Source organism: Thermobia domestica, chromosome 8 (genome assembly GCF_964235325.1).
Source record: "Thermobia domestica chromosome 8, izTheDome1.hap1.1, whole genome shotgun sequence".
Classification (NCBI taxonomy): Eukaryota; Metazoa; Arthropoda; class Insecta; order Zygentoma; family Lepismatidae; genus Thermobia; species Thermobia domestica.
In genome coordinates, this window is record NC_137461.1 from 108351327 (window position 1) to 108374823 (window position 23497).

General features: G+C 35.9%; 1 protein-coding gene across 2 annotated transcripts in view; it reads right to left on the reverse strand.

Annotated features, from left to right (window-relative positions):
• The window catches only part of LOC145693138 (uncharacterized), a 73080-nt gene that overhangs the window by 13969 nt on the left and 35614 nt on the right, over positions 1 to 23497 (reverse strand). For both annotated transcript variants that reach the window (XM_081768872.1, XM_081768873.1), the window contains exons 5-7: positions 22076 to 22299; positions 12217 to 12347; positions 2871 to 3021 (exon numbers count right to left, since the gene is read on the reverse strand). In XM_081768872.1, coding sequence (XP_081624998.1) covers positions 2871 to 3021; positions 12217 to 12347; positions 22076 to 22299 — 506 coding nt within the window. The remainder of the gene's footprint in view (positions 1 to 2870; positions 3022 to 12216; positions 12348 to 22075; positions 22300 to 23497) is intronic.

Genomic DNA, 23497 nt, shown 5'->3' on the forward strand with positions numbered 1-23497 from the left:
ATCTACTAACATGGTTTACCTTAAATGTGGGTTAAATGAGTTAAGCATATAGTATTACTTTCAGGACCAAACTAATTTTTCATTAAATGCGGGAACGTAAAATGTTATACTGTATAATTATGAACAATGTACATAAATTTTACAAAAAACGGTATACAGCATAATGTCTCGACACTAGATCGACATTTTGATTACACCCAAGAATGTATCTCCGCTATAGTATCGTAACATTATACTGTATATTACTTTTTCTTTAATGTCTGTATCGTGTCAACGTTAAGATAAGATCACAAGGTCAAACAGTGATAAACTACGTATAACACATCACTTAGATCCTGTAGCAATATCATCATCAGACACAAGAGCGTCTCTCTGGATAGCATCGTAACGTTACACTATTATTATTATTATTATTATTATTATTATTATACTCTTCAAGACTATTCTAAACAAGGCTAGGGTTAGACATGGCTTTCTTCTCAGGAAGCAGTGATCAAACTACGATGTCACATGGCGACCACAAAAGGGACGCACGTATACAAACACACAAGAAAATGAGAAGCATGTGTTGGTTGAAAAGAACAACTTGTGTTAGAAATTCATTTTGTGACTACATTGTGAGCTGTGTTTTACTATGTATATTTTTTATTATTTATTTATTTATTTACTTATTTATTTCTTAATACCAGGGTTGTAATTTTCCCCAGCTAAAAAACTTTTAAAGGTTAAACTCACAATAAAACGAAACACTTCCAAAAATCTACTTCAAAACTTGGATTGAAATAATAACTTTAATATGATTGTAAATTAGTTTCTTAAAAAAGAAAGAAAAAAAAATCGTGTTTCTCAGCACATGCCTATTTTCAAAATTGGCTTTAGATATATATCAGATCTCCAGAACAGAATACTATTAAAAAAAGTTTGGAATCATGTATAACGAATTTAGTTCGCGCATGATCAAATTCGTTATGACGATGTTCACCTGTAATCTGAAAGAAAAAAGCAATGCGACTCCCTTTGTTTCCGTAGTGCATACTCGCGTATTAGTACAAATAAATAATGAAAAGTCGATCTCCATGTGTCAGTTACTAACAAATTGAGAACGCTTCAATTAAAAAAGGATTTCTCTAGATTATAATTTTGATAATTACATATATACAAACGAAAAAGAATTGAATTAAAAAGAAAACGTTTTCTTGAACGATAATTACAAATGCACGAATCAGATTTTTGTTTCTTTCTTGTAATACCATCATTTGAATCAAAAACACTACAAACGCTTCACTGAAAAAGAAAATTTCTAAAGATCTACTTTTATTTTCTCAACACTACACCTGGTAATTCACACACAAAAACTTTAAACAGTTGCATTACAAAGGACATCGGGAAACTTCCGATTTCTTATTGTGTATCTGGTGTAATATGTGACGTATAGTACAATTATCACATATTACAAAGGTGCTTTAATCGTAGAAAATATTGTAAGAAAGCAAACTGGCAACTAAAAATGAGATGTTAAAAAAGATTTCCAACATTTCAGTTCTTAAATATATATATGCACACACAATTCAGTCAACCCATTTAGATTCCTGCCTTTTTTGAGGAAAGTGTTGACTGACAGTTAAGTAGCTACTGGTTCAATACTATTTATCCGAATATCATGACTTATATGTCATTCTCTTCAGAATAAAACAAACTTTCATATGGTATCATGCGCATGTGTGCATGATGTTCGAGAGAGAGAAATTTGGTGTAAAATGGGGAAATGTCTCTATTTAAAAAAAAAAATCCTCACCGTGGAGCGGCCTCGACTACATGTACCCTAACATAATCTACCTTGATAAATATTACAGTCTGTATGTAATGCGTGTGCCAAGTATCACTCCAATATCTAGGATAGTTACGAGGGAAGATATTTCTCAATTATGTTTGACAATAGCAAATTTCATACATAAATAGGGAAAAAGTAGGATACATATAAAGTGAGTTTCCAAACAGTACTATTTATCTGAGTATCATGCTTAACACATTCTCTTCAAAATGAAAAAAAGCTTTCAAACGGTACCATATGTAGGCCTATGTGTTTATAATATGCAAAAACAAAACAAACAAACCAAAAAAAAAAAAAAAGAACATAGGGAATTTTTTTCTTTTTTTGCGGGAGATTTGGCTCCCCCTGAAACGCTTTTGGCTACAGGTACCCGAATATAATCTACCTTGAAAAATATTATGGCCTATACGTAATGCATATGCCAAGTTTAAGTGCAATATCTAGAATAGTTACGAGAAAAAAAAAAAACGTTTCTCGATCCTGTTTGACAATACAAATGAGATACTATCGGATAATCGAACCTGGTAACAACACTCTTTCTTATCCTCCTAGTATACCAAGCACTTCATTTAAATTACACTACCACATTACCATTCGCTAATAAAGATGCTACAAACCAACATAAATAGCAGCTAAAAGAGCACTCACTTTCCTTGCTTGCGGAATTCGATTCCTAATGGAGGGAAGGGGGTGGGGGGCTTAAATATTTTGCCGTTCGCCAGATCTTCGAAACCATTAGGCGTAGAACTTAAACTTGTGTGTGTGAACATTCTTTTTGCGCCCTAGGCTCTAAGTTAGAAAGAATTTTGAGAAATGCTACCCCTAAGAGTGGAATGGGGGTTTGTGTATTTTTTTTTTTTTTTTCGTTCATCAGGTCTCCGAAACTATTGAGAGCACACCTTCAAACCATATGAGTTATTCCCATGCACGTATTCAATATCGGAAACGAAAAGGAATGGGACGCAGGGAGAGGAAGTGTTGAAAATTACCTTTTTCGGAGTAACATGCAAAGGCATATGCTAGTAATTAGATAAAATACCTCTATCCTTCCAATGTCTTCTTTTCCTTCCAGTTCCGCTTCCATAATTTTGTTTCGCACTCCAATATGGATATCTCTGATAATGAATCATCTTTTCCACTGCTGCCTTTTCATACCATACTGCCTGTTCCTTTTGGCTCAAGGCATTCCACTGAAAAAAAGTACGTTAAATTTAACTGAAGTAAATACCTAATTAAAATTAGAGTTAATTAATCTATTATCCTAAAAAATATACGAGGGTCATTCAGGAAAAAGGACAGTTTTGGTCTGCAACACAAACGACAAAAGATGTGAATGCAAAAAAACTTATGGTACAGAAACTACACAACTACTCATTCTCTATTGTTTAATATATTTGCATATACATTTAAGCATTTATCACAGAGCGATATCAGTCTTTCTATACAGTCATTGTACTACTCTGTTGTTGCTAATGTATTAAACCGTATATGATATCACCCATTAAGGTTTTGAGCAGAGCGAAAATGCTTTCCAGAAAGAAGGAACAATGGACTGTAACATGGCACATTCCACTAAGGTTTGAGCCAAACAGTTAGATGGTACAAGAGCGAACATAATAAAGGCTATCGAGTTTAGAGCCCTGAGTATGTGTGACACAACTGACAATCCTCTCAACTGTGAGATGCTGAATATGATAAGGTGTTTGATTTCTTCTTGTTCCGGAAGTTGAAAGATATTCTGTTCAGAAAACATCTCCTCACTGCTGGGAACTCAATAACACGCTGAATAAATTGGCAGCAACAGAGTACAATGGCAGCATTGAAAAACTAGTATCACGCCATGAGAAGTGCACAAAGTCGTAATGTGTCAATGGCAGAGCGTTCACCTCCGTTGCGGTGGTCCCTGGTTCGATCCCAGCTCGCATCAAGTGGACTTCATGATGGACAAATACGTAAGCGTCCCGAGGTTCTCCCGTTTCCTCCAACTTCCTTCATTTCACTACTTCATTCATTCTCATTATCGCAGTCCCCTTCAGCCAACACGGCATAACCGTGCGACGTAAAATTGAGATATTTCATTTCATTTCGTGGTAAGTACTTGAATGTGTAAGATGAATAGTTGAAAAGTGGAGCAAGGTGTGTAGTATCTACACTATAAATCTTTGGTACATGTCATTTGTTTCACATCATTTTCTTTTTTCGGAGGGGGGAGGGATTGCCTTCGTACAAAAGTGTACATTGACAAGTACCAAGTTTCCTGATTTTTCTTTCTCTAAAATACAATCTACAAGAGTGAAAGTTAACACGTTTGGGAAGAAACTTGCACGATGTCACAAAAATCAAATGAGTGAGTATATGTTTGAAGTTTACGTTTCTTGTCAGTATTGAAGCTATACAAGACACAACCTACTGCTGAAAGTGGAAGCCGAACTATTACTTGGTTTATATTTAAGACTTAGTGCTCCCCATTGCAGATCTAACCTAGAACCACGATACGTAATTTAATCATAAGTTTGGCGCCAGTAGTCATAATAGCTATTCAACAGGGTGCTTGACTGTAAACAACAGAATAAAGACATTTCTGCTCCTAGAATGCACCGATGTCATTAGTTGTATATTTCGAAGAGTCATCATTTTGAAGGCTACTAGATTTAAGTCACGTATCATATTTGAAATTCTGAGTATGGGAAGGTCACAAGACAAAAGATTAAAAAGATTACTCTGTATGTCATAAATAGACATCGGATTTTTATGCAAATACATATTTAGTTTGCTTATATGCATCTCTGTTAAACTCGGTAGAGGTTTCTAACAACAGTAGTAAAGCTCGAATTTGAAGTTTTATAGTGCATATAAATGTATATTTCAAAGGTTAGAGCACATATTAGGGCTTAAGGGCATATTCTACAAGCTTTTATTTCAGATATCCTTATAGCATGGAATAAATTCAGTTTTAGTTTGTGTTTTCAACACATTTAATGTCTATGCAACAGAACGGGTTTTTGCATGAGAGGGTGGCAGAATGCCTAGTTTATGGAGGATCAATAATGTTAGCAACCGATCAGCACAGCAAATACGCATACAATTGCCAAGACGTTAAGAGAAATCTGATAATGATAGATATTGTAATATCGTTTCCAAATCAATTCAGAAACAAGAGACACGAGGAATGCTGTTCAGTGAATGCTTAGCTCTAATTGAAGTTCAGCACGAGCTCCAGTCAGTTCCTGGTAACTTTGGGAGCCCTATGAGGATGAGGATGATGATGATGATGATGATGATGATGATGATGATGATGATGATGGTGGTGATGATGATGATGACGACGACGACGACGACGACATCATCCCATTCCATTTTCTTCATCCCATCATTTCGTTCACTACCATCATCACCACCTCCTTAAATAAGAGATGAAAAAAAAAAAAAAAGCTGGTATATGTAAATAGAACGTAAGATGTTAAATGTAAATGAAGGTATCAGGATTCGGACGCGGGACTCCCAACGAACCGTTGACTAAAATGTTTGAACCAGAAACTTGGTAATCATCTACAAAACAATGACTTACGTGTCAAGAAATCTGAGGGACGTGCTCCGTGGTTTGATTTCCGTTGAGAGCTTTATGTTGATAAGTTTGGGGAGATGTTTTCTTGCGAAAATAGGAAGGGAAAGAAGAATTAAGTATGTACATAACGAGAAAAAGAGGAGAAGCATCTGACGAGCCACTAGTTAAGATGTTTGAACGAACTGAGCGCTACTACCCTCTGCGAGTATGAAAGAAATGGGGATTAATGAAGATTTTCACTTGCTCTTCACTTGGAGTACGAACTCTTTTGAATCACACAGTATTTCTAATTGATGGGCGCCTGCGTCCTCTGGGACGTTACAGAAACAAATTAGGGAAATCAATGACGTAGCATGTTTCGTGTGTGGTCCTGTTTTGTGCCGCTGGTGTGCGTGGCAGTAATATCAATATTTGTTGGAAGATCTATCTCATTGATATCTTGAGGAGTTTGACCTTGACGTTGATCAGTCAGTCATGATTTCTCTTATATATAGATTTTGGGTGATTGTTCCCTCAAGAGGAACACCAGTACCTGACAAGTAAAGGAAAAATACATTATAAAGAACAGAGAAAGACGAAGAAGGGTAAAATATTCATACATGATGGTTAGTGTTGTTGCATGATATCATATGAAATACAATCTTAAAAACATTGATATGTTGTCATAGCTGTTTGTGCAACTGCAAGATTGAAATGCGTATGAAACTGATTACCTGAAGTAACGTAGTGTCTTAAGTTCTGGAGTTGGTGAAGGGATAAAGTGAACAGGTGTAAGAACATTGTGCTACCACTATGAACTACAGTACAAACGCCAGTTTGCGACGTGTATGCTGAATGTTGACTATGAACTCAGAATTATGAAAACCATGGTATGGACATGGTTATTTCAAACCAAAAATATGAATGGGAAACAAATAGTGTTTGCTGTAATATTAAATAATGAAGGACAAACTTACGAGTTGAATGAATTACTGTAATGTAAAACTGCGGGCTGACTCGCAGTCCAAATCAACACCAAAATGATTAAAACCATCAATCGATTTTTTTAATTGTTACTAATGACAGATACTAATTTGTAACTAAACATTATTATAAATTGAATATAATGATTATGAAATATTATAGAAATGAGTTTATAAAAGTATTGAAACTAATGTGCTTTGCACTTAAAAATTTAAACTTATTTGTTATTCGATGGGATTAAAATAAACTAAAGATTGATAGGATTAAAATAAACTGAAAATTATCCTCATTTTCATTCTCCACAGAATACCAATTCTACCTTGATAATGAGTATCGTTCAATTTTCGTGTTTGACCTTATGTTTATTTACCAATTTCATTACCTTGACATATGTAAAAACAGAGCTCATTATAAGAAATACTGTTACTGGTAATATGATAGTTATAGTAAGAGTGATATTGGAATATGAGGTTCGTAATACTGTTATAGTCGAACTTATTTGAAGACTTAAAAAATCGTTTGCCAATTTATGCAATAGATAATTGACAAGTATAAAAGTGAAAAACTGGCCAATTACCTACCAATTCTCATTCTGTATTTTAACCAATTTACAAGTTGGCAATACTGTAATATTAAAGATTAGGCTATCGAAATCAATATATTCTTCGAAATGTGATCTACTTTTCCTAAATTCTAAAGGTTTGGATTGTAATAGATTATTAACAGTTTTTATGGTTCTAACGCCTGGAACATGTGAAGAATACAGAATTCTTGTATTAGTATATTCCAAATTAAGTCTGCTCTTTATTTTTCTGAAAGTAATGTACAGCCTTCCAAGATATTATTGAAAGCATATATATATATATATAAGGACTGTATCGAAAAGTAACTATCAACATGTATGATTAGCAGGAATAAAAATGGAAGAAGATTTACAAAAAGTTTCACTACAATACTTGTTGAACACACAGAGAAAAAAGTATATATTTACAGTTCGTGTCTGATGAATAAACGAAGCTTTCGTCGAACACCACACAATAGTTTCTGCACAGTATTGGGGGTGCATTTTCTCGTTGCGGCAGACCAATATTTTCTGAATTCAGCCATGTTCCTGGCAGCTTTACCACCCTGTGTGACATTTTTCTTCACAAATGCCCAATACCGTTCAATAGGGCGGAGCTGAGAGCAGTTTGGTGGGTTCACATGTTTTGCAACAAAATCCACTTTGTGTTTAATGTACCATTTTAGCGTACATTTAGTACAGTGGGCCGTCGCCAAATCCGGCCAAAACAATGGGGGAACACTGTGCTTTTTATACAGAGGGAGCTATCTTTTTTGTAGACATTCCTTTTCATATATTTTGGCATTAATAGTTCCCTGTGTATAGAAAATTCCAGATCGTAAGCCACACGAACAAATTGCTTGCCACACGAGCACTTTTGGCCCAAATTTGTCCACTAAAACGCATTTGAACGAGTCATTCACATCTTCATCTTTGACTTTTGTATAATATTGAGGGCCAGGAAGCGTTGTAAAGTCATCCTTCACGTAAGTTTCATTGCTCATCAAAACACATTGTCCTCCTCGGCTCACAATTCGTTCATACAATTTGCGAGCTCGAGATTGTGCTATCAATTTCTGCTTTGACGATTGTTTTGCTATTTTTTGCTTTCTGTAGGTTTTCAAATTATTCGTAGTTTTAATTCTTTGAACCATTGCGATTGTAGTATCTGCCTTTTTCGCTAAATCGCGAACAGATAATGATGGATTTAGTTTGATTAACCTTACCACTTTCTGGTCCAGTTTTGGGTTACGTGCACCCCTTTTTCGCCCCGATCTCGGCAAATCTGTAAAAGTAAAATTATTACCAAAATTTTTCAATAATAGCTTTCACACTTGCATAATGCACTTTCACCTGTTTTGCTATCTGATTGTAGGTGACTCCTTTTTGGGAACACCATATGTGCACAATTTTGCACTTCACTTTCCTCGGAATTCGTCCCATAGCCTCTGCAACTTCTCACACGGCATTCAACACGCTACAGCAGCTAAGTACAACTTACCAACTAACCCGTAGACTGCGTGGACTCACTTTCAGCTGCCCGGCCCGTGCCTACCAGCGCCACCAATGTTGATAGTTACTTTTCGATACAGTTCTTATATATATATATTTCGATTGTGATGTCATGGTAATCGTAGCAGCACGACAAAAATGATTTCTATTCATATGAATTTCCGTCCAATTTGTGAAGTCTTTCATTTGCCATGTAAACTGTTGATGGTAAATCATAATGATTTTTCTTGTCTCCAATTAAAAGTCTTAGTGATTTTACTTCATGTATTTTTGAGGCACTATTGGAATAAATCATCGGCGTTCGCAATAATAAAACCACATTATTGGATTCTAAATCAAATTCTAGTAAATATTTACTTGATAACTTATAGAAAAGTCCAAAATCGTTTCCGTAAAGTATTGTTTTCAAAATGTCGTGTTCTTCAATAAATTTTCTTGCCTATGATTGACTGCAACGATCACTTTGTTTATTTTATTATTCGAACTTTTACCATTATTTCAATTTCGCCCGTTCTTATCATTTTAATTTCTAAAGTTCTCTTTCTGATACCCCCAGAAAAACTATTTTTTTTTAACTATTAGTATTATATTATTATTAATGGCCTGCATCTGACTTGTCCTAGTTAGTTTTAGCTCTTCTAAAGTTTTCTATATTCTAGCCACTTGTATACTAGTAGATGGTTCTACTTTAATTTCTTTTTCTTCTACTTTTTTCACTAAAATGAGATTTTTTTAAAGATTCTTTTCCTACCATTTCCTTTATCGTTCTCCGAATCGCTATCCGAATCGTACAACTTTACTTGCTTTTCTAATTCTACTTATCAATTCCAGTACTGAAACTGATTCTGAATTTTCTCTACTTTTGGCATGTTGTTTTCTCCTTTCAATTTTGCATCTATTCTTTTCAACTTTTAGCAAATCCTCTACAAATGCATTTGTGTTATTATAGGATTTGGTGCCTACTTTATCTATATTGTAGTGTTTTTCTTGTCTATAGGGTAGAACAAAATACGGTATACGAGAGACATGACTTTCCCATTACCTTTTATTATAAAATTATATTCTTGAATACAATATTACAAATAATACAAGCTTCCTCTAACATCTTGGAGGTTTGTAGGTTAAGTTTAGAGGAGTCCAATGACCACGCGTCTTAGGGCGTACGGGATAGGTGCCTCTCAATAACCAGACGTCTTAGAGAAGTAGAAAGGAACTCAATGACTGTGCCTCTTAGTGCGTAAAGGAAGGGTAGCTCTCAATGACCACGCGTCTTAGATAGTTGGTGGTTTGATCAATAAAATTATATATTTTGTTAATTTTTGACTTCTACGCCATGTGTGTATATACGCAGGACTTACTGAAAGTCGTGAGCAACATATTTTCACAACCGTAATCTTTAGTTGTAAGTGAAACCAAGTATATCATTTCAATCTACAGATCTTTCTTTCTTTCCTTCCAGACGCTGACGCTGTTTGCGGCTAGTACGTGACCACAGGCAGGATTTCCAAAATGGCGGGCAGAGATGTTTCGTTTCGACAGCGTGCGTTGATTGAATTCCTTGTTAAAGAGGGCCAATTTGCTTCTGAAATTCACTGCAGACTGCAGCGTGCCTATGGAGATGTGTGCATGGGTGCTAGCGATGTTAGGTGGGTGAAACATTTTAAAGGATGGAAACACAAGTATCGAAGATGAGCCTCGCAGCGGGCGCCCTCGAACTGCCTTTACGGAACACAACGAGGTGAGGGTTGGTGAGCTGATTAGGGGAGATACGCGTAGCACTGTGAATTGAATCGCTGCAAAACTTGGTGTTGGACATAGTGCGGTGCAAGAAATGATTCACAGCTTAGGCTATTGGAAAGTTTGTGTCTGTTGGGTCCCACGTTTATTAACCAAGGACCACAAACGTCAGAGACTAACCACTGTCCAAACCCTTCTTCAGAGATTTCGACATGAAGGTGATGACTTTTTGAGGAGTATTGTGACTGGAGATGAAAGCTGGTTCCATCATTATGAACATGAAACAAAACGAGAAAGTATGGAATGGCATCACTTGAATTCGTCACCGAAGAAGAAAGCGAAGACAGTGCAATCGGTAGGGAAAGTTATGGGATGCACAGGATTGCACTCTGGCTGACTTTATTGAGCCTGGACAAACCATAAATTCTGCCCGCTACATCCAGACACTTTTGTTACTCCGTCATGTTTTGCGTGATAAACGTTCTTAAAAGATAAACACCCTTCAACAGGATAATCCGCGTTCGTATACTGCACGTGCCACTATGGAGCAGATCAGGAGATTTGGGTGGGAAACACTTCCACATCGTCCATACAGCCCCGACATGGCACCATCCGACTACCATATTTTAAGTTTTGTAAAGGGACAGATGCGAGGTCATCGCTAAGAGACACTGGAGAATATTCGGCAAGCAGTGCGTCAATTTCTACGGGCAGCTCGAACAGAATTCTATCGCAAGGGTATTTTCAAACCTCCAGAACAATGGAAAAAATGTGTGCAAAAAACCGGAGATTATGTGGAAAAGTGAAAGAAAGGTCTATAGATTGAGATGATATATTTGGTTTCACTTACAAATAAAGATTACGGTTGGGCCGCGGTGGCTCAGTGGTAGAGCGTTCACCTCTGGTGCTAGGGGTCTCGGGTTCAAACCCTGCTCCCGCCAAGTGGACTTTGTGGTGGACAAACACCATGTGCGTGGTTTTTCTCGGGGTTCTCCCGTTTCCTCCCACTTTCTTCATTCCACCATTACATTCATATCTCATCATCACCGTCTCCTTTAGCCTAACCGGCATAACTGTGGGACGTAAAACTCAAAAATTTCATTTCATTTCATTTTTCAAAGATTACAGTTGTGAAAAAATGTTGCTCACGACTTTCAGTACGCTCCTCGTAATTACATACAAACCTATAAAACAAACACGACAGAAGTGAAATATATTCTTTGTGTATAGAAAATCATACTCGCGGTGCTGCATGGGAGAGCTTCAAAATTAATTGATTAAAATCAGAAATAAAAATTTCCACTATTATCCAATGAGGATTGTCTTGAGTTGTGTTAAGTTAATGCAAAATTTAATGAATAAATTACGGTCAAAAGAAAATAAGCAGTGCCGTGCCATGGAAAATCATCACCCAGGTCGAGTATACAACGGCGGCCCCGTATATATGAATGAGGTTGACAGACCAGCCGCGAAGCACCACCATGGCTGGCGCGTAGCATAAGAAACATTTCAAGAATAAACTCTGCTTTTCCTTGATTTTGAGCACTTTTTATATTTTTTCCCCTTCCATACTATATATGTGCACATGCATTTCCCTAACATGAGTAACATTATAGAACCACTTCCTAAAGCAGGAAGAGGATTTAAGTACACACTAGTAATATTTCACGTAATTTTTCGTCTCTCTTTTTATATTTCCTTTTCATTTTGTTCCCGAATTTTGCGCCCCATTATTTCGGCGCCCGAGGCCACCCCCCCATGGAACGGTTCTGAAAATGAGTCTGCAGTATGAAAGTTATTGTTTTCAAAGAAAACTGATTATCAATATACAGTAAAATTAAAACTCAGAAATATTCATTTCACATTACTTCTGAGAAAAGATTAACTTCTGAAAAATATAACTGATTAAATTAAAACTTAACAAAAGTTTTATCTGATTTATTTTCTAGCTTTTTTTTTAACGGATTAATTAAAAGCCTGATAATTACACATATGCATTGTATGTCTTGACTACCACATAGAATATCCGAGAAAAACTATATTTACCTCTTTGCTTGCTGAAATTGTGCTTATACTAGAAGCGTAAAACGGGCCTTTCTTTGCTTCTTCTTCTCTCCTTGCCATCATAAATAATATAAAAGCATTGAGAGGTTTCTTTATACGATGCATGTTATCACCTATATAAAGAAATGTTTTTAAAAATGCTTCGTATGTATAGCAATAAATGTAAAGAAATACAAAACGCAATCTAAACTTAAGCATTGTTACATTTGTCTATACTGTATCTAGAGATAATTACTGTGTAACATTCTATACTGCTTCAGTATATTTACGTGCAAAAATAGTTCAAATTCAATGCTCCACGTTCCACAAATAATAATAATAATAATAATAATAAAAGACTGCATATTTCTTCAAAATTCATGGCGACAACTCTTATTATCGGTGCGGTGGCAACTGTTAAAGGTTTCGAATAAAACCTAAGTAATGGTTGGATCTCACTATAACGTAAGTTCTGTCCTTCATAACCGCGCTCTTACATACAAAAACATGAAGTAAAATCCAAAAACTAATTGTGAACTCATTCATAAAACATAACTTTATTTGAAAGTAAAAAATGAAACACAAGGTAATAGACATGCTATTTGAGGGGAGGGCGGAGTGATGGTTCTAAAGCAATGCTAATTCAAAGTGCATGAACCCTATTTAAATTAATTCCTAGAAACAGACGAATCTTGCAAATATTACAGAAAGCATAAACTAGATTTTTTTTTTTTTTGCACAATTCAATAGCCCACTGTCAGTTATCGGACACAATCAAAAAATTTCGTACTCCATATTTTGAGTAGAGGATCTGAGTAAAATTATAACATCTAGAAATGAATCTATTGTGTTAACCATCCTTTTTCTTGTTTTTATTAGCATTACTAATTCAAATTAATAGCTACGGTAATATATATATATATATATATATATATATATATATATATATATTATTTAGTGATTAGCAGTATAATAAATGTCCACAATTCGAATTATTACGATCGTGTAGTCGTATTTATATAATGACGAATTATTATTCAATACTAAAATTATTTCCAATCACTACACGTTTATTTCACTTAGATGAGACATTATATTTCCCATTAGTTATCAATTATTTTTACAGTTGTACAACGTACGTTTGTATTAAATAATGGCTGACTCAATTATATCACCATAATTAGCTATAAAGATATACATAGCAACCAACTCAACAACTACTTATTGCCATAACAACCGATCAATAATCAATTTGTAACGTAAAGATATACATCACCAAATGCACATTTTTCTTTCACGCTCGACCCTAGTCATATGAACTAAATACACGTTTCTGATTGGTTACAGTTTGCGATTGTCCAAACCTTCTGGTACGAGGGGATGCTGATAAGTTCTTAGCTTTGCCCCCTTCCGATCACTAGCGGATCCAGAAGGATCGTTTGGAGGGGGCGGTTCGCTTCCTGGAAGATGATTGTAGCCTTGAGGTGACCAGAATTTTAATTTGCAAGAATGGGATGCATATGAATCCCGAGCTGGAAGGGGGGTGTAAACCTGGTTCCCAGATTCCATTTTGGGACCCGAATTTATAAAATGTTGTTGTTGATTATTATTATTATTATTATTATTATTATTATTATTATTATTATTATTATTATTATTATTATTAATAATAATAATGAAAGATATTCTTTCTGCAAATTTAAATGAAATACGCACTTTCGTTTCGGAGGCATGGCGGTGTCACCGTGATATATCAGATGCGCTGTCTTGTACAGTACTTACACAAAAGAAACTACTGTATTGACAATGGCATTCATTTTAACGAAAGAGTGTACAATTTCATCTAATCATTTATATTTTGAATAACAATTGCGGGACAACAGTTGAGAAAAAAGGCTTGGTCTATGTAAAAATAGGTAACAAAAGTATGCATACATAAAGAATAATACAAAATGTCAACAAATAACAAAACACATTATGATATTTCTACGTGCATTTCTTCGTAGCTTAAAAATTAATTGTAAAGTGATATTTAATAGTAGCCTATATGGCACACAATGTTCCAAGTGCGCCAAAATATAGGGGAGCGATCTTTACATATTGCTTAAATTTATTTTTATATCAGGATATAATTCAGCAAATTGAGAACTGAAAAAAAAAAAAAAATATTAACACTTAACTCCAAGGATGTTTTTAATGGCTCCATGATTATTCTCCGTTGTAGTGATTGCCCGAACATGAATTTCGTGGCTTTCCCCGAAATAAGAATGCTATGATATTTCCCTTAAAAGAACTGCTCTGCTCACTCAAGGGCACAGATCAAGTACAGGAGAATGAAATGGATACACTTTCTAATACATAATACTAATCATCACTGAATTTAAACCTTGTACTCTCCTTCTAATAGGAACCCAGATTGACGGTTTGAAATTAAACTACAGCAGTAACATATAAAGAAATGAATTGCGAATATAAATCCTTATAAATTTAATACATTGTAGTACTCCTTAACCATATAAAACCCTACGAAGGTAAATGCACAATTCATTCAATAAAATATTGCAAATAATGTAATAACAAAAATATCAATACTAAAGTTTCTCTTACACAAAATCGACAGAAATTTTCTCAGATCTAGCACGAAATGTGTATAAATTTTACATGAATTAAAATTATATAGAATCACAATATAATCTATTATAATGCATAAATAGAAAAAAAAAATAATAAAAACCACTGAAAGATTAGCAAAGCCTACAATAAAATCAACGAAAGAAGATCAGAAATGTAAAACGAAAGTGATGTTTCCGTTCATTACCGCATACAAGCTTTATTTCGTTTAACATACCGACTGGCGATATTATTTGACAATGTCGGATAATTGAAAAAATAAAAAATAAAATTTAATTTTGAAAAATTCTCACCTTTAAGCGAAATTACCAATAGAGAATAAAGAACGTATAACTTGTTGTATTTCTTTCATCTCAGATATATATGTAATATGGACTCCGTTTACCTAACAACTAACACGCTTGCCTCTGGTGCGCGTGGTCTCGGGTTTGATTCCCGGTGGGGTACAGCTGAACGAAAAAATTAGTTCGAATTGCACTATAATCAGTAGGTTCACGTCTCTTTAGCCGTCCCGAAACAATTGTGGGACGTTAAATAAATCAAATATCATATATAGAATATATAATTGTTTACTAAAAATATAATATATACACATTTTTTTTTTTACTATTGTAGTTGTGCCCTTTTGTTTCAGTTCAAGATTTAAAAAAGATCTATTTCAAAAACTTTTTCGAGTTCGTTCATCTTTCTTGATTTTGTTTGCCATTCAGATACATACAAGGAGTTCAACTTTACAGTCAGACTCACAACTTTCGGGCAATATCCACGAGTTGAAAATAATTACGGGCAAAAACTACGACGGGCGGAAACCACGCAACGGCCTTAGTCACCTTGCAGTCTATTTCTGTGAAAGTTACAGCACAGACTCAAATCTACGTCCTTTCTTGCTCCTAGAAAATTTGCCGATGACACGATCGTAATCTACGTTTATGTTTCGGTGCGTATATAGTAGTAAAGTATCAAAGTAACAAAAAACATTGAAAGCGTGTCAAATTATTTTAAATGAGAAATCCAAGTACCAATCTCAAGTCCCTAACCTTAAGGGATTCGGAGAGATGCCATCTTATTAAAATAATTTTCTTCCCATTCCCCTTTCCTTTCTTATCTACTGTCCGAATTTCAAGTTTCTAGCTTGAGCGGTTTGGCCTGTGCGAAGATCAGTTATTTACTCAGAACTTCGTCTTTTATATATGAATTTCGTACAATAATAGCTTGCGTTATTCCCCGAGAAAAGATGAAATGCAATTAAAAGTCACAATGAATCCCTGGTCCCTTCCTAATGTTTTCGTGTTTAACCCAAAAGTCACGGCTCTCTTTGTTGTTCTAGTAGCTAGCGAACGTACCTTTGATCTTCGATACATGAGGTTCTGTGGTTTAACTCTCGGTGAGTGAGCATCGAACGCACTACAGTGGTTCAGATCCAACTTTAAATTCTATTTCTGTAAATTCTAATTCTGTAAAGCATAGCTTTTGACAAACGACTTAAATATATATCAATCAATAAACCAACCGAAATTCTCAACTTAGATTCAGAGAGCTCTTCAGTAAGGAACGCTGAAGATTCTATATTGCTCTTTATTTAAGGTAAAGGTAATTGAAGTTTCGGGACCTGAATTCCATTTCGTATCCTTTTTCTAGGACACAATTTTAAAATATACATTTTTAGTTCAAACAGTGAGCCGTCTTATATCCTCCTTCTTACAGCTGTTCGTACAACGATCGTTAATCTCAGAATTGTATTTCCATACCAATACCATGTATTTCCAGACCAACTCATAACACACATCATTCTCATTTAGTACGACCTAGACTGTCAATAGTTCAATGCTCTCTATTCTACAGGCTTCCTAAGTTATACAATGAAATATCACACACACCCGTTGATTTATTTAATTCTGAAACTGCATATAACTCTGCACTACGACGTCATTTTAATGGATAAATTCTAGTCAGGTATTGCCAACCTTTCTTGTTATTACTTGATGTTGCTATTTATTACTATTATTATTATTATTATTATTGTCTTATGTTTTCATCTCTTAGGTTGGTTAGATATTCCAGTGTAAATTGGCGTTCAGCTGTATCTGGAATTATGTTTGTAAATAAATCAATCTAATAAATAAATAAAATAAATAAATAAATTCTCGCTCCTTTGGGGCATGTTGTACCGCCTCAAGGTATTAGGGAAAGAAGTATTCACAATTCAAGCTGTGCTAGGCTTGTCACACAGATTGGATCGGCCAGGAAAAGACCATATTTGAATGTTCCAACGATAAATGCTGCTAGTAAAAAGAAAGACCTTTGGAGGGAGCGGTCGCCCCCTCCGCCCTCCCCTTGGATCCGCCAGTGCTTCCGATATTTATAATGTTTGTTTTTATTTGAAAGCTACATGTGTTTATATATTTGTGACGAAATATTAAAACATTGGTACTAAGATTTTTTTTTTTTTTTTTTTTTTATTATTAGGTGAGTGCTTGAGATGGTAGGGCAGCCCAACATGTTCAACGATGTTGAGAGTCGAACGGTGATGAAGTTCCTCTTCCTCCAGGGGAAATCTGCAAAGACGATCGATGGTGAGATGCAACAAACATTGTGGGTCCATGCACCTTGTTATACCACAGTGAAGAACTGGGTTGTGCAATTTAAGACAGGCCATTTTGGCACTGAAGATGACCCCTGCCCTGGGAGACTATCCATAGTGATTGTGCCAGAAATCATTGAACAGGTTCATGAAATGATTCTCACAGACAGACGAATTTCTGCTAAAAGTATAGCAGAGGACCCAGGTATATCCTGTGAACGCGTTGGTGTCATTATTCGCGATCATTTGCACATGAACAAACTTTCTGCCAAATGGGTGCCGAAATGTTTGCAAACCGATCAAAAGCGTGCAAGAGTGCTTGCTTCCAAAGAGGTTTTGAGCCGTTTTGAGCAGGAAGGGACTAATTTTGTGGAACGTTTGGTCACGGAGGATGAAACATGGATCTATTTATATGATCCAGAGACAAAGGAACAATCAAAAGAGTGGCGTCACAGTGGTTCATCGAGGCCAAAAAAGTTTCGTGTGCAAAAATCAAGTTCAAAGGTTCTTGCCAGTGTTTTTTGGGATAAGGATGGAGTAATCTCTGTTGATTATCTAGAACAAGGTAACACCATAACCGGAGCTTACTATGCATCATTACTGGAAAGGCTTCACTCAGAGCTGAAGCAAAAACGCCGTGGAAAGTTGTCCCGAAAAGTTGTCTACCTTCAAGACAACGCATCTCCTCACAAGAGCAATGTTGCGATGCAAAATTGGCTAGCTTAGGGTTTGAAAAACTTGCACCACCCACCATATGCACCTGACCTGACCCCATCAGACTACCACCTATTCCCAAATTTAAAGAAACACTTGAAGGGGCAAAAATTCGCCACCATTTCTGAACCAATTACAGCAGTAAACTCATGGTTTGACACCCAACCAAAAGAGTTTTATTTAGAGGGCCTAAATAAATTGCAGGCCCCAAGCAAAAAATGCATCGAATTGAAGGGAGAGTATGTTGAATAAATCCATCAAAAAAATTAATTTTGTCTTATTTTTCTTAGTAAAGCTAAGAACTTATCAGCACCTTCTCGTATATATATTGTGTATTATAGTAATAGAAGAAAATTGTCACTTTGCTGAAATTGAAGCAGCAGTTGAGGATAAATTTATATCATGTGGGTCAAGGTGGAACAAAATGAGCCCTGCGGGGCTTCTAACCCGTTATTATTATTATTATTATTATTATTATTATTATTATTATTATTATTATTATTATTATTATTATTATTATTATTATTATTGTTACTACTACTACTACTACTACTACTACTACTACTACTACTACTACTACTACTACTACTACTACTAATAATAATAATAATAATAATAATAATAATAATAATAATAATAAGTAAGAGCTGAAAAGAGAAGCCTCAGGAAACGTTAAATATTTTAATTTCACGAATAAAAGAGAATTCGGTTTCTAAAAATAGTGTTTATTCCCGCAAACCAGACTAAGATTATTAGGCAATCCCAAACGTTGTCTGAAGTCTGAGTATTTCGAGCAGTGAACAAGAATGTGATGAATACTCAGCGGGACGATACAATCTCGACCATACGGAAGACTGACGTCACGCACTAAATAGGAAGTGTGAGATAAGAATGTCCGATACGTAAGCGTGTTAGGATCATTTCATCTCGGCGACGCCTGCCAACTACCCAAAATAGGATTTACAGAATGGATTTTAGTTTTCGTTGGCCTGGTTCCAATCAGCTTTCTTATGAAGCATATCCGTTGTACCTATAGCAATCGGAACATTAACATGAGAGTGTACTGTAATGCAACAATTTCCAACGCGGTATACTTGTCTGCATCTGCATGTTCGTTTCCCCGCATTCCGGATGTTTCGTCATCAGCACACAAACGACGATACAGCCATGTTGCTACAGCTGACGGTATTCCATAATGCTTTGTGAATCAGTGAAGGTAAGCACACAACTTGGTGAAAGCTGAAGCACACGATCGCGGGCAAGCTTAACTGCTGTTAGTTCAGCAGTGAATACTAAAAACAGGCGATGTACCTTGCATTCTGAGCTTTATTCGTCCGTGACGAAGACACTGTCAACAGAATTCTTATGTTTAAAACCATTTACACGTAACATATTATAATCGAGATTCTGTTCTAACAGTACCACGAACTACTGCTGGTATTCCTATGTACTTGTGTCCTATTTGCCGTTGACAAACGAAGGTCGAACCTTGGTGCAGCAGCAAAAATATTTAGTGGAGAGATGGCCATACACATTCGTTCGCAATAATGAGATTCGTCAGCACGAACGTACCATGGACATGAAGGCCAAGAACGCGCAATATACCGGTTGTAAATCTCGCCCCAGTGCAGAGGGAAACTGCATCTATATTTCAGTAATAACAATGAATGTAGGCTGTATAATTTTACAGAAGTCTCTCATGAGAACAGACTAACAGTGGCTTGTTTGCTACATAAGGATTAGCAACAGGAACTAGCTGAATGCCCAAATAATGAACAGTGTCAAGTTGCTTTACCAGAAAGTAATAAGCAGATGAGTATGTAATACAGCTATAGTCTTAGCAACAGAATTAGTGCGGAAAACACCAATAGTTAGTCGAATGCTCAGGTGATGAACAGTGTCAAGTAGTTTCAACAAAGAGGAACATGTAGATGAATAAAGAATATAAGTATAGTCTAATTTGGACCGACGCTGAGAAAGTACACAAAGTAAATTCATAGGTCACAGGCAAATAAAAAACAATATCGTCAACGTAGCGCAGATAAACACGGTAAGGAACCTGAATTTGCGACAAACACTGTTGACGGCAACAATAAACGCTGTGATACTAAGAACATTGTCTTGAGGACTAGAATCCACACACATCCTAAAGTTATACTAATCTAGAAAATTTATATGAACCCAGCCGTGTGGCCACGAAGGCAACAGTCATAAAAATGTTATAATAAATCGCAACAAGTTAGGTCATAAGAATCCTCTAAATCGAAAAGTATAGCCAAGGAATGATCGTAGGCAGAAGATGTCATTAATTCGGCTTCCAAGATAAGCAAGATTGTAGTGAAACAGTAAAATCCATGGTGAAAGTTGCTCAAAAGAGACTGTGATTTCAAATACTATACCAGGCGCTTGTTCATCATGCGTTTAAGGAATTTATGGACCAACCTGCGAGTGTAATGGGTCTGTAGTTTATGGTGCTCATTGCGGCTTTCTCTGGTTTCAAGACTGGAAGGACCACGCCTCATGCCATCTTCATGACTTGGGAAAAGAGTTCTTTTTCTACCAGATACGATTAAACTGTTGCAATAATGCAAGCTAAATATGGAGACACACACAACATATCGTATGATGTACGATCAATCCCTGGGAAAGTGTCCGACAATTCGCGTAAGACAGAATCGAACTCGAGAACTGTGAAAGAAATGTCATGGTTCTCAGTATTAGCACTATGAAAATTTAAAGTACTCTGTTCGGTACGAGTGCGAAAGCGATTGAACTCTATGGAATAGAGTGTAGAGTAAGAGATAGAAGAAAAGCATTAGCCTAAATCGTTTTCTATCTCTATAGGGTTTTTTCGAGGACCCCGTTTACTGATAAAGGACAAGCACACTTGTAACTGAACAGTGGTCATGTATTGAGTAAACCTGATGCTACACAGGGGCCAGGATAGGTTCACGGATTTTCACAAACTACCATAGAACTCCTAGTCATCGACCGTCGCATCCGAATTCTGGAATGGAACAAATGATAGCTAGATAACAATCTCCACAAATCGCTCTAAGGGCGCGCCTAATGAAAAATCATCAGGAGGATTAAACTCGCTGAGCTCCCGAAATATTGATCAATCAGCGCGCTTCAAGTAGAAGCATGGAAGGTGAGATGGACTGATAACAGGCACACCTTAAATGATCATTGCTACAGAGATCTGGATTCACTCTCCATGTCAAGGATACTGTAAAAGAAACATTAGCAGGAAGAAGTCAGAATACGAATAACAACCGGAATCAGTAGAAAAACGAGGACTACTGTCATTAAGAAAAAGTAATCCTTTTTTTTTTTTTTTCAAGTAATTCCGTTACATTTTTTTAATAGCCATAATCGTCAATTCGGATTAGAATTAGGAATTAAGTTTTTGGGCTGTCGGCATCTAAGGTCATTTAGCCCGTCACGTATATGACGGATGACGTCCCTCGGTGAGTACACTATCTGTTGAAAGGGATTGGGGAAGGAAAGAAGCAGCTTGGGACTATTATGTTAGGTACCATCCCTGCATTTGCCTGGTGGAAATGATGGAAACCCAGGAAAAACCTTAATCAAGATGGCTGGCTTGGAAAAGATGTTACACTTTTTCGATCGAGTATCCCCACGGGGAATCGAACCCGGGACCGCTCGTACTAAAAGCGAGAGCATTAGCGGGGCCACAATCGTCAATTCAGATGAAGCTGCATAGGCGGTAATACGTATTCAAAAACTCCAACCATTATAAAAGTTAATTGTAAAGCCGAAGCGGATCCGAAAACGCTTCCGAACGAAGAATATATAACGAACAAATGGTGAACAGGCGAGGGAAGGAAACTTGCACCACAACTCCTTATCTAATATTCACGTTACAATTATGTATCTAGCTAGAATAATTACGAGAAAACATTTTATTGTTACCTTGGTAATTAGAAGGTGGATTATCCGCTGCAGTTACACCGCCGTTACCTTGGTCATTATAAAATGGATAAGGCATTGCAGTTACATCGTTACGCTGGTTATTACAGAGTAGACGAAGCACTGCAGTTACATCGTTCCCTTGGTAATTACTAGAACGTGGATGAGCCACTGCAGTTTCGCCAGCACGTGATTCTAAAGATATATCTGGTTTAAATATTCCTCCCCTGAAAGAAAAGTATTTTTTTTACAATATATAAATTAAATTCGTATTTTGATGCAAATAATTTGACCATCTCTCTCTCTCTCTCTCTCTCTCTCTCTCTATATATATATATATATATATAGATAGATAGATAGATAGATAGATATACACAAATGAACACTAAGCATAGAAGAATATTTTTAAAAAGTCACAAATATGCCAAATGTTTAAATATTAAGATGATGATCGGTGCAGTCCTCTGACAGTTGTATACGCTGACACACAACAGTTGTTGTTTACTTCTCTTCTGCCAAACGGATGACTGCAATTTATTTACGCCTCTTCAAAGATCATATTTTCTATTTCTCCAACGATGGGAGAAAACCACTGTAAATAATTTTCTATGGCACTCAGGGATTATTTTTTTTTCTTTCTTTGCGCATCATGTGTTTGTAATGTATGATTTATTGTATTTAAATATCTATTCACTTGCATAAGAGCAAATATGCACAGCTGAATTTTTGTTTCGCTTCCTTCTTAAGAAATGTACTAATGTTAAAAAATGTGTTTGCAGATTAAATTTCTGTTTTCTTTCTAATATTATTTTAAGGGTATATATATATATATATATATACCTTTTGATGACACTCAAGTTTTCTTTTTTACTATGTACAAACAACTTCAGCATTGGAAGGCACCGACAACTAGCTCCATTTCCAAATTCAACAGCTGAAAATCAGTCCAGTGCGGGCAATTCCAAAATAATCATACACACTCATTTATTATTATTATTGTGTGTTCAAGTACATACAGATGAAGGGCGGGATGCAGGAAAAATCCTCTTCCACGACTTTCAAGAAATGAAAGACACTCGTCTCGTCATCTCAAGGTTATACCCTGCAGGCTAAAGAATGCGGACGATTCATAGAAGTGAATGATTTATAAAGGATTTCGTGCAATGAATTTGAAGAGAAATGAAAAATCCACAGACACGACGATGTCGTCCACCACAAACGCACATGGCTGGAAATTCCAACGAATCTCTTGACGCGAGATGAGCGTTCTGCCACCAAGTCTCCTCCAAATTCATACGTTTACATGGATAAAAAGGTACAAATATTCAAGTTTACCATCGATAAAACAATATTTTAAGTAACTTCAATTCCTTTGAATTGTTCTTTTATTCTAAACTCTAACCCTCGAAGCTTTTTTCCTTCTTT